Raw genomic sequence first — 12,235 nt, 5'->3', positions numbered from 1 at the left:
CCTGTGCCCTGGGGTAGGCAGCACCCTGAGAGCATGCTGCTAGGGGGTGGGAGGGGTTGTGTGCCTGTGTGTGTGACTGGGGAGTAGTGAGTGGGTTATAGCTGCAGGCAACTCCCTACCCTCACTGCTGCCCCAGGAGGCTGAAAGCCGTACACCCCCTCCCAGCGTGTGCCCCCTTATGACACACGGCCCCCTAGTGGCATCAGTCTAAGGGAGGGGTCGGGAGTGAGGGCTCAGTGGGAGCACAGGCTAGGCAGGGAGGGCAGGAGTGTGTGTCCATCCCCCGGCCACCAGCCTTGTCTTCAAAAGAGACTGCGCGTGACCCTGGTGGTGGCTTCCATCTGGCTCTGGAGGCCAGGGCAGGCTTGCTCTTAAAGGAGGCAGCCTCTCTGTTTCCATTGCTCAAAGGGGCACCAGCCTCCTGGCCCAGAGGAGTGGGCATGTGAGTCTAGCTAGGGGTGCAGTGCACAGGGTCGGACTCATGAAGGGCAGTGGGGAGAGTGTGGGGCACGTGGTGCTAGGGAGAGGGTGTGTGTTCTGGCTCGGGGGAGCAGTGGCACTGTAGCTAGTTTCTGGGCACATCCGAGCTAAAGGACGGGGACACAGTGCATGGTGGGGGATGGGCCTGGCCTAGGCTAGGCAACTCCTGACTGCTGTGACCCTGGCTACATTAACACACACCCCCACCTTCTCCATCAGCTCACTAACCCCACCCCACGCGCACACCCTGCATGAGCCTCTCCTCCATCCCCACTTCTCACCTCCCTTGCCATGACGGCCAGGCAGCACCACGCCTCTCGCTCTCTTGATTGTGGATTGTACCCAAGTGGAGTAACCTCTACAGGCAATGTGGGGAGTCCCGGGGTTGGGAGCAGAGCTGGCAGGGAGCCCCCCACGGCTGCGAATAGGCTTGGCGAGGAGCCCACAGGCTGGGAGAGGGGGAAGAGGGTCTATCCTTCAGAGGCAGCAGAGGTGGAGTTCTCCTTCCAGAGGATGGTGGTGGTCTCCTCTCTAGGCTGCGGTGCAGCTCCCTCTCCCAGGGAATGCAAGCAGCCTGCTGCTCTATGGAGGGAGGAGGCCAGGACAACTGTCTCCCTGCCTGCCAGGGGAGGGGCAGGAGGACTGCCCCACCTGGATGGGTCTTTGAAGGGGCCCGTCATCCCCCAGAGAGGGTGGATGGGGGCTGCCAGGCGCTGGGTCCAGAATCCCCTACCACGGATCTCCTGGCTTGCCTTTCCCTGCGTGGTTCCTCCCATGCTATGTCTGCACTGTGGTGCCCTTTTGATCTGCTTTGGTGGTGGGCTGGGAGCTCTTTCCCTGAGGGGCTGCCCCAGATCACACCCTTCTAGAGGCCCAGGCTATGCCACGTCCTAGCCCAAGCTGCTGCCCTAGCTGGGGGAAGGCGGTGCCTGCTGTCATGTCCTGAGCCAGGGAGGCCGAGCAGCACTTCTCTTGCCTGGCTTGGCAAGCCATGGAATGAGGCTAAATGTAGCTCCAGGGAGGGCTGCAGCTCACAGCTGCCCCAGTTGAGGCTGAGCCCTGAGGAGGGAGGTGGGAGTCCCAGCCTGGTGGCACAGTGCATTCCCCACGGCTCTGCTGCTTGTGGGCCTGGCCGCCCAGCTGGCTGCCCTGCTGCTCTGCTCTGCAGTAGCTCTGCCCCTTGGCTACATGCCCTTCCCAGGGGTAGGTGGATTCAGTTAACTTAGGATCTTGTCCCTCATGGACAGCTGCTCCCTGCTCTGATCTGGAGGGTTCAGAAGTTCCACTTGTGGCTCTGATCCTAGCTACCCATCCCCTAGTGTGAACCCCCAGTCCTGCCTGTCTAACCCCCTGGGGCCAAAGGTTGTGTAGCTTCCAGTGGTCAAGTCAGTGGGCAGAGAAGGCCCTCAAGTGCCAGAGACTCTGTCCATGAACTGCTGTCCTACCCTCCCCAGAGCAGCTCCCCCTGGCAGCAGGTTCGCCCTGCAGTGGTTTGGGCAGGAAGGTAGCACCGAGACCTCCTAAGGGACGTGCTGCACATGGCCTCTTTCTAACCAGCACTAGGCCTGCAGGGGCTTGAACACTCCGCAAGAGAGGGGGCAGGGGGCTCGGCTGGTATTTCATTAGCAATCCCAGCCCTGCCTAGCTACAGAGCCAGTGAAACTGTGGCTGCAGCCCAGCAAGCCAGCCAGGAAGGGAGAGGAGGAGGATGGAGGCACTGCTTGTTAGCAGCTGTTCACTCCAGTGACTGAACACCAGGGAGGGCGTGAGAGCTGACTGGGCCTAGTCTGGAGCCAGCCTCCAGGGCCTCTCAAACCTTCCCAGACCTCTGTGTCTGCACACAGGGAGCCTCTGTCCTGCCTGCCCCAGCTCTGCCCGCTCCCCCCTTTAACTCCACACATTTCAGGCCCCTGGCTGAGTCTTCCTGCTCCCCTAGGAACGGCCAGTGCCCAGTTGCAGGGCAGCCGTGTTCTGGCTCTGCCCGGGCTGGGGCACAGCCCCCACCAACCCCCCAGGGTTACCTCCACCTCACTATGGCCTTGTAAATGATGTCTTTCTCCTCTCTGTGCACTAGGCTTAAATGCCTCCTGAGACTCCCTCTTTCCCTTCCACTACAATCACCTGGATGTATGTGTTGTACCTTCCGACTTTTCCTCCACACCATCCCTCCTTCCACCGCTCCTGCTTTCCTCAGCAAGGACTCCGCGCCAGTCCCCTGCCTACCTTCCCAGCGCGCGAGGGGCGCCACAGCACCTTCAGAAGAGCACCTGGCTGCAGGGGGCTCAGCTGCAGTACTCTGTCAGCCAGCAAGAGAGCAGGAAGAATCTGCATGGAGCTGCTTGCTCCCTCTGGCCAGGGCAGGGCCGCTGCAGGGATCCCTCTGGCCCCCGACCTCTGCTTCTGTCCTTGTGTCACTGGGGCCTGGCCTGCTGATGGAAAGTGTCCTCGCTTCCTGGGTGTGCACCACACGCCCAAAGGAGCTCATCTCCCCATCGTGCACACTCCCCCATCTTCCCACAGACTGCTCTGTAACACGCACACCCCTTCCGCCCCGAGCCTGCCAGGCTCCTCCCCTAGCTGCCAGGGCACAGGGAGGCTAGGGGGTACTGTTTGGGGTGTGCAGGCCTGGGCCACGTGGGGCTCTGTGCTGGGCTGTGTGTGGGCCTTGTATCAGGTTAGAATGGTCCTGTGTCTGGCACCACTAGGCCGTGCTGAGCCAGAGACCTGGGCGAGCAAGGGTGGCTCTGCCCTGTGGGCTCGGAGGCCCTGCTCTGACTCACAGGATGGTAGCGCTGAGCTCCGGCTGGGAGTGAGGACTGAAACAGGCGCCAAGGCAGAGGCGAGCAGAGGGCTGCCCAAAGCAAGGGGTCCCACCCTGCAAGCAGGGGCTGTTGATCCAGACTCCCAGTCAGGGTTGGGAGCAGCAGCTGAAGGGCCTGGGGGAGACAGGGGCTGCGGGATCCAGACATGGGACAAGCACTGCTGTGTGGGGCTTGTTCAGTCCTGGCCTCTCTGCTGAGACCATAGGGCAGGGTGTCCAGCCTGGGCTCCATTATGGCCCTGGGGTGACTGTGCTGAGAAAACGCTTCAAACCCAGCCTGCATTTCCCCAGTAGCTCCGCTTGGGAGGGGACGGGGAGTGGGGTGAAGCAGCATGTGCACTGCTGCTCCTTGAAGAGGAAGGGAGCAGGGAATGAAGGTGCAGAGGCTGGAGCCATGTGTAGCCATAGTGGCAAGGGAAAGGATCAGGGAGGCCGCAGCTGGAGCTCCCAGCAGAGTGGGACAGCAGGAGGCCCACACAGGATGGGGGCGCTCCACCTGCGGCAGGGTGAATTGCTTTGGGAGGAGCAGTAGGGAGGGCTGAGGGGATGCAGGGGGTTGGGGGGAGAGAGGGGCTGAGTTCTGGGAGCTGGCTGTAGGGAGGTAAGGGGGTGGTGGGGGAGGAGACAGAGCAGGGTATGTTTCTGAGGCACAAGATGGGACTTGGACTGGGGAGTCCCCACTTCCTTCTCCCAGCCCAGCTGATACCCCTACAGCAGCTGAGCAGCCTTGACCCAGCAGGCCTGAGAGACCTGGGCTGGGAGCTGCATTCAGACTCCCAGGTCACTGCCTTGTATTTAGGAGGAGGCTATGAGGAAGGGGGGGCCCTGCCTTCCCCTCCCTTCCCCTCCTGATTGTGGCCCTGGAAAGGTTGGTTACCCCCCTACTGCAGACAGAGGGGCTGATGCTGAAGAGGGGTCTGTCTGGGAGCGCCTGAGGGGTGTGCTGAGACCACAGCTCCCTTCAGACAGGGCTCCAAGCAGCTGGCAGCAGGACTGGCTCCCAGTCCAATGGCAGGGGCGTAGAGAAGAGAGCTAGTTCGCAGGGGCCATGGGAGCTGGCAGGGCTGCAGCACTCTAGAAGGGGTCTCCTTGGACCCTCTGCACAAGGGGATGCAGTGTGGGGGGCTGCCTTGCCAGGGGGGCATTTGCCTGGTGCTCTGTGCTGTGTGTGTGGGGGGGGGGGTTGCTTGCCCCGGGGCTCAGTGGCCCAGGATGGGTTGCCTTGCAAGAGGGAATGTTAGCCCTGGTGCTCTGTGCCCTAGTAGGGGTTGTGGGGCAGGGCTCTGTGTGGCCTGTGAGAAAGCCGACCCTTGCTGCTGGCAGCCCCTCTAGGCCCTGGCATCCAGTGTGGGGGTGGGGGGTGTCTCTACCTCAGGGAGCCAGAGCCCTGTTAATGCCAGATGCACAGCAGCTGCTGCCTTCCTGCCCTGAGTGCAGAGGAGCCCCTGCTGAGGGGTGCTGGGCGCCCAGCTCACTCCCTGGTCCCCCGCAGGCCAGTGCCCACGTGACCGTGCTCCAGCCCGAAGCAAGGCCTGGGCCAGGACACTGTGAGGAAGCCTCTCCTTGGTGGCTGCTCCCAGTGCTTCCCCAGAGAGCCGTAAGCCAACCCCTGCTCCTGCGTCTCTTCTGACCATGCCTTGGGCCCCCGCATGGCTGTGCACTCCGCCTGCCACCGAGTTATTCAGCGGCCTGCTTCTGGCACTGGCCGTGGGGAGCACCTCTGCCATGGCGCGTCTCTCTGACGTGAACTGGGGCTCCCCGTCGATGCTGTGAACTAACTTATCTCCGATTAAAGGCAGCCAGACCTGAACTGCTGCCCTGTGCTTCTTTCCATGCGACACAGGCCAGGCCCCCTGGCTCGGCTGGTACTTGGCCTGACGGTGGGTAAAGCAAGCCCACTCCTTCCTTGGGCCCATGTATGCTGCAGCTGCCCAGCCCTGGCCCACTCCAGCTACCCCCAACACATTTCCAGGAGGAGGGGAGTGTGTGGGGCCTGTGTGTCTGTGTGGGGCAGGTGTCACAGCATGAGAGAGGGGAGATGCACCTGAGCACGGCAATACTCAAATGCAAAGGGGAGTGAATGAGCGAGTCCCTTGAACAGATGCGGGGACGGAGGCTCGGACAGCCCATGGTCATGTTTCCCAAAGCGGGGGCCCTCCAGTAGGTGGCTCAGGGCAGGCTCTGGTTTCCAGAGGTGCTGAGCACTCCCATCCATGGGAGCACCTCTGGGCAATTTGGCCTGGGCTACCTCAAGCTGGGCACCCCAAGTGAGGGGCCGCTCTGGAAAGTGTCGCTCTAAAGGAGTTGTCCATGATCACACAAGGGAACAAACCCAAGCTCTCCTGGTCCTGGGGCCTAGCTGTGGCACTCGGCTGCCTCCCTCTGCCTGTGTCTGCAGTCACTGAGGTTCAGTGTCGGTTCCGAGTCACAGCCTGCTGCTGCTGCGAGCAGGCCACTCCCCAACGCGTCGCAAGAGACGGCGCAGCAGTGCTGGGAATGAACTCCCCCAGCAGATACACAACCGGGGGCAGCTCCCAGAGGCTGGAGGGGCTGAGCTCAGGTTTGGCCAAGCACTGACGCAGGGCTGATCAGAGCTACAAGCAGGAATGTTGTAGGGAGGTGGGGGAGGGCACCTCAGTACTGACTGTGTGGGAACAGTGCCATTCACATGGCAAGTGCCAGCTCAGGGTGGAGCCAGGGCCCACCTCCAATGAGAGCTAGTGCCGGCTGCCCCATAGCAGGCTGGAAGAAACCCTCCAGGAGTAGCAGTGGGCTAACCAAAGGCCGTTTCCTCCTGACCCTTTTGGCTGGAGGCTGGCTCATGCCCTGAGGCAGGCGGTGTATCCCTGCCCAATCCTTTCTTTAACTCCCCACTGCTGTATCTCTGAATAGCTCATTAGCCAGATAAATACCCAGTCCTTCACTAAGTACTGCTAAGCATTTGGCCTCAACTGAAAAATTGGAGGGGGGGGCAGAGAAGAGCCATAAATCGGATTTGAGGGCTGCTTTGCTGGAGAAAATGCCTCCCAGTGAGAGACTGACAGAGCTCAAGCTGTTCAGTTTCTCCTGAAAGAGGCTGAGAAGGGACTTGATTGCGGCAGATTACCTTCAGGGGGGGAAATGCCAGGGGCTGAAGGGCTCTTTCATCTAGCCACAACAGGCAGAATGAGAACCAGTGGCTGGAAGCTGAGGCCCAACCAGTTCAAATCCGAAGCAAAGCCCAGATTTTTACCGGGGAGGGTGATTAGCCCTTGGAATAAACTCCCCAGGGCACTGGTGCATTCTCCATCTCCTGCTGTCTTGAAATCTAGAGGGGACACTTTTCTAGAAGTCAAACACAAGTGACTGGGCTCAATACAGGGTTAACTGGATGAAATTCTCTGGCTTGTGTTGTACAGGAGGTCAGGCTACATAATCTAGTCTCTTCTGGCCTTTACACCAAGGAAGAATCATTGATCTCTTGTGGCAGTGAGTTCCACATGCCAGTGTGTGTTGTGTGAAAAACCTCTTGCCTTTGCTCAGTTGTGAATTGCCACCTTTCAGTTTCATAACTGTCCCCTTGTCGTTGTGTTACGGGAGGGGATGAATAGCTGTGCCTGCCCTTCTCTTTGCCCTTCTGCACGTTGTGTCCTTTTGTCATGTCCCCTCTCGTCAATCTCCTCTCCGGAGTAAATATTATTTGTATTACTGTAGCAACTTGTGGCCCTAACTGAGCCTGGCCCCGTTGTGCTGGGGACTGTAGACGTGTAGGAAGAGACCGCCCCTGTCCCAGAAAGCTTCCAGTCTACGCGGTCCCAGGCTCTCCAGCCTCTCTTCACGCCCCTGACCAGTCTCACTGTATGTCATCAACTCTCTGTACTTCTGCGCTATCCTATCTCAGTTGTGGGGAGCAGGGCTGCGTACTGTATCCAATTGAGGCTGAACAATGGATTTATATGATGGCACTGTAATTTTCAGCATTATTCTCCATCCCATTCCTTGTAAGCCCTAATATATTTTTTCTTGTTTGACCATTGAGGCCCATGGACAGAGTTTTTCACTGAGCTTCCTATAGTGACACACAGTCCTGTTCCCTGAGAGGCTATAGTTACATTAGAACTCTTTTAGGTATAGGAGTAGCTACAATTATTCCTTCTAATAAGCAGGGAGTCCTGACTCCCCGATGGCTGCATCGCCACATGACCACCTATCCCCTGTAGCAGAAGGAAGAGGGCTGGGTGTTGCTCTGTGACAGTAGAAAGGATTTAACAACAATAGGTTTGACCTGTTCTAGAAACCTGAAGTAGGTGCTGGGCACAGTAAGTGGTTCAATACAGAGCATTGGAAGTGCCAAGCTAAGACCAGGGATTTCCTATTGTTGGTTCCCTATGATCATTTAGAATGGAGTACAGTGAGTGACAAGCGCCCCTCCCAATGTGCATTACTGTGCATTTGTCAACAGGACTGTCCTCACTCATTCAGCCCATTCCTAGAGCCAGGTCAGGTCCTTCCGAGGCTCCTCAGTCTTCTCGGGTCTAGATCCGTCTCAGTCAGTTTCACTGTCATGGGCAAAGCTGCCACTTTGGTGTGACATGCAGTCTGTGTTCATACAGAGTGTGCTCTAGTCCTCGCACTCAGCTGTCATCATCAGAGTCTGCAATCCCGCAGACACAGTGCTGGCCCCCACCTCTGGGCGTGAGCTGCTCTTCCTGTATCGTTTGTAACCAGCTGTGCTGCAGTGATTCCGGTAATGTCGCGCTCCTTGCCCACTGCCAGGCATTCTAGTTCCCCTCGTTTTGCTCCCATTGAATAGGACTTAGTCTGATGCCTCCAGAATTTACTCCCGTGATCTTACCTTGTCCCAGGTTCAGGTCTGCAGTCTGTCCCATTCTGTGCTGCAGGCAGGATGTCTTTGCATTATGCTGGCACGTGGGTGTAGCCTCTTGTCTGACCTGAGTGCTCCTCCAGCTCCTAGTTCAAATAATTCCCCCACCCGCATTCTCATTAGTTTTCTGTGCTGGCAGCACTTGGATTAGGGTGGCACCCCCCTCGGCCCTGCTGGAGAGGCTGTCTGTCCCATCCACACACAGAAATAACCCCCCTCTTCAAACCATCGTCTCCTCAGTGCATGGAGATGCTGAAATTCCCTCTGTGCATAGATCTGAAAGTTTTATTCCTAGCAATTTAAATGTACCTTCACTTCCTGCTGTCACTGTATCACTATGTGCCAAGACCGGACTCCTCCCCAGCACTAGCTACAACTCTGTCTAAATGCCTTGCAACATCCTTTGCACGATAGGCAAGTCCCAGTCATCAGATACTCTGCCCTCTGCATTCCTAGCGACTGAATCCCTCACGGGAACAGCAGATGAGTCAGAGTTTGGAAAGCAAAGGCAGACAAAGGCAGAACAAGATCCAGTGGCTGGAAACTGAGGCAAATTCAGAGTGGAAGTAAGGTGGACGTTTTCAGCATTGAGGGTAATTAACCACTGGACCAGTTCACCAAGGGATGCAGTGGTTCCTTCACCACTGGGAGTCTTTCAGTTGAGGCTGGATGTCTTTCTAAAAGCTCCCCTCTAGCCCAGCCAGAAGGCCGGGCTGGGTTCAGGTGTCACTGGGTGAGGTTCTGGGACCTGCGTTCTACTGGAGGTCAGGTGAGATGCTCACAACGCTCCCTTCTGGCTGTGAGTGTGTGGAGTGTGAGGAATGTGAGCTGCTTCTGTCTCTGCTAGAGCAGGGGCCCCAGCAAAGAGTTTGTATCTCCAGCTCACCCATGTCCCCTCCCATCCCACCACTGGCTTCGCCAGGGGAATATCAGAGCAGCCACTCTGAGGTGGGCTTGCTCCACCCTCTTCCTAGCTGGCATCTCCTCAGCTCCAGCGGTCCAGCCTCCCTCGCTGCAGGATGCTGGGTAACATCTCACAAAGGGGCTCAGCTAGGCTAGAGACAGGGCACTCCAGGGTTCGTGAGCCCCCCACACTCAGCTGCCTTGTGGGACTCTCTGGAAGGGACTCATGGGACTTCCTGAGGAGGGAGATGCTTTGCTCCAAGGGTTTATCTACCCCCCCTGTTATTGTGAAGGGCCTTTGGGGATCGGAGAACACTGGTTCTGCTCCCTCCTGTCTCTCTGGGCACCAGCCTGACTGAGCTCTCCTGTGCAGGGTGGGGAGGGGTCTGCCCCAGCACGCAGAGCTAGCAAATGCACCAGCGGCTGCTTCTCTCAGCTCCAGCCAGAGGGGCTGCCTGGCACCACAGCAAATAGGATGTGGGTAGCCAACTGTGGTTTTCCCTGCCACTGCCCTTGTGGGAGGGCAGAGAGCCAACTGCTGGAGTGAGCATTGGGGAAGATGGCAATGGGGGGCAGGCTGCTAGATTGGCTGTTTGTGAAGTAGTCAAATATCCTGTGGATGAGATAGACCACTGAAATCCTGGCCCTCCACTTAAGGAAAGATAACCTGGTCCTCTGTCATCTGCCAGGACACCCACCCCAGGATGCCCAGGCCAAGGGCATGTGGGGGTTCATTTGCATCCAATGCAAACAGCCCATTGACCTCAGAGCCCAGGTGCAGCATCTTGAGGCCAGAGCTGCTGAACTGGAGGAGCAGCGAGAGCTGAAACTATTCCAGAGGTGACAAAAAGGGCCGTTGCAGAGCGTGTCGGCCTTTCCCCATCCTCTTGACCCTGCAATCAGTCCCATGGCGGGAGGGGATGTAGGTGCGATGGAGGGTATATCCTCTTAGATAGGACCCACCTTCCAGCAGAGACGATGGAGGCTGATCAATCCTCATGGACCGAGAAGGTTGCTCCAGGGACTGGCATTGGAGCTGGGAGCTTTCATAGAGGATTTTGATCACTGCATATGTGGAGACTGGGAGAACTGTTGGGTGTTTTCCTTAGGTAGCATAATGGGAGGGAGAGGTCCTGGAAGCTATATTTCAATCACTACGAAGAATGCCTGGACCAAGGGCCTCTGACAGAGTCTTCTTTGAAATGCTTTTAGCTCCACACACAGGGCTGGCTAGGCCGGGGGCTTTGGGTCAGGGCCAGGGCCAGGTTGAGGTCACAGAGGGAAATGCTATTATTATCAAACTGGCAGACCCAGGAGTTAAGAATAGGCATACAGTCAAAAGTAATCCCACCCCACCCCTACAGTGAGAAGCAAAGGACCAACCTAGGGAAATTAGAATTCCTAGCTAGGCGAGAGGAGCTTGGTGGTATGTTGGCACAGGGTGGAACAACCAACATCCATGGACAAGTGTGAGCTGGGTAGGATCCACCTCTGCAGGGAGGTGGAGGAGTAGTGCCAGAACTGAAGGGTTCACTGGACCCTAATGAGTGGCATTTCTGAGAGCCAGGGACCACACAGCACAGCTGGTGTACAGACATACTCCACATCTGAAGAATACAGATTTAAAGATAGAGTTTGTTACCATCAGTCTCCTGGAAAGGGATTGGGAGTGTGCAGTACTGAGGGAGATCAAAGAGGCCACTCCATGTAATGCAACAATAATAATGGGAGACTTCCCACATAGCACCTGATCAGATGGCATCACAGGACAGTGTTCAGAGAAGTAGTTCACTTCAGTGCTTGCTTCTTGGGCAGGTAGCTCCAGAGCACGCCAGGGGAGAATCCCGAGTAGCACACTGCAGTTGGCTCAAGAAGGGAGAGTAGATGAGCTCTGCTATAGCAACCAAAATGCCACCACGCACGGGAGGACAGTCACCCAAACCTGGCACATTGACACTACAAGTAAGAAGGGAATGTAAAGGACAAGGAAGCTGCTCAAAGAGGCAGTAGAGACAAAAATAAAGAAGCCCCAAGCCCCATAGATTTGGATTCTACTGAAGGAAGCAATGACAGTCTTGGAGGGCAGGTGTACCTCAGAACTGCAAGGGGAGAACAAGAAGTAAACCCGTCTGGCTAAATGGCTGGTTTAAGAGGTTACTCAGGCCAAAGAGTCCCTTCAGAAAGGAGTGATGTCAGTAGGAAGGCGCATGCTCTACATCAGACAAATCTTGAGGAACCAAGCTGGCTAAGGTGGAATCTGAAGAGCAAGTGTCCAAAAGTATTAAAAATAAACCAGGGGTATGTAAGCAGATCACAAGCAGGAATTGTGTGAGGGAAGTGGTGGATCCACTGGACCACCTGTGGTCAAAGGGAGCAAATACAGAAGAGGAGGAGGCTGCTGAGAAGCAAAAGGATTTATTTGCCCAAGTATTCATGGCTGAGGCTGTTGTGGAAATTCCCACCCTGGAGCTGCTGTATCAGGGATTGAGGGGTCAGAAGGAAAGATACTGGATCATACTGATGTTAAAGAGCAATAAACCTCTGGTAGCAGGTGGTGCTGCCAAGAGCTGTAGAGGAGCTTGAGAATACAGTGGCTAGCCAAAACATGCAGGGTAGGGGCCCAGCTAATCCAGAGACCGTCTCTACCAGCAGCCAAGAATGGAGAGTCAGTGAAATCCTCTGGGGGTAACTTGTGCAGAGGAGTCTCCCTAAACCCAGGCCCTTAGTGGCTGGATTACCACCACCCACTGAAATTAGCTACTGCACGGGAGGGCTGGAAGATAGGTACATTTTCTCTTGTCACAAAGGCTACAGGAATGATCCTGCAAAGGACAGACTAGGGCCTGCACTTCAGGCTCAGCTGACTAGGTTGAAATTATAATTAAAAGTAGAATGAGCTAATTTCTCGGTAAATGTTAGCTATGTGGGACTAACCAGCATGGCTTCTGCACAGAACGTTCATAGATTCCAAGGCCAGAAAGGATCATTGTTATGATCTAGTCTGTCCTGTATAGCACAGGCCATAAAACTTCCCCAAAATAATTCCTAGAGCAGAGCTTTTAGAAAAACGTCTGATCTTGATTTGAAAATTTTGTGATGGAGAATCCACCATGACCCTGGGTAAATTGTTCTACTGGTTAATTACAAATCCTTGTTAAAAATTTACA

At 56.3% G+C, this 12,235-nt stretch overlaps 1 protein-coding gene across 17 annotated transcripts in view; it reads left to right on the top strand.

Annotated features, from left to right (window-relative positions):
* Positions 1 to 12,235, top strand: part of KLC4 (kinesin light chain 4) — a 56,453-nt gene that overhangs the window by 36,817 nt on the left and 7,401 nt on the right. For 6 of the 17 annotated variants that reach the window (XM_038394788.2, XM_038394787.2, XM_043512350.1 and 3 more), the window contains one exon: positions 2,555 to 5,111. The exons of the other annotated variants lie outside the window; for them this stretch is intronic. In XM_038394788.2, the coding sequence (XP_038250716.1) occupies positions 2,555 to 2,560 (6 nt within the window). In that variant the 3' untranslated portion in view covers positions 2,561 to 5,111. Of the gene's footprint in view, positions 1 to 2,554; positions 5,112 to 12,235 lie in introns of those variants that run through there. 17 annotated transcript variants of the gene reach the window in all.

The sequence above is a fragment of the Dermochelys coriacea genome, chromosome 3 (genome assembly GCF_009764565.3).
Source record: "Dermochelys coriacea isolate rDerCor1 chromosome 3, rDerCor1.pri.v4, whole genome shotgun sequence".
Taxonomy (NCBI): domain Eukaryota; kingdom Metazoa; phylum Chordata; order Testudines; family Dermochelyidae; genus Dermochelys; species Dermochelys coriacea.
The sequence above is the reverse complement of the archived record's forward strand: the minus strand, read 5'-3'. Positions and strand labels throughout refer to the sequence as shown.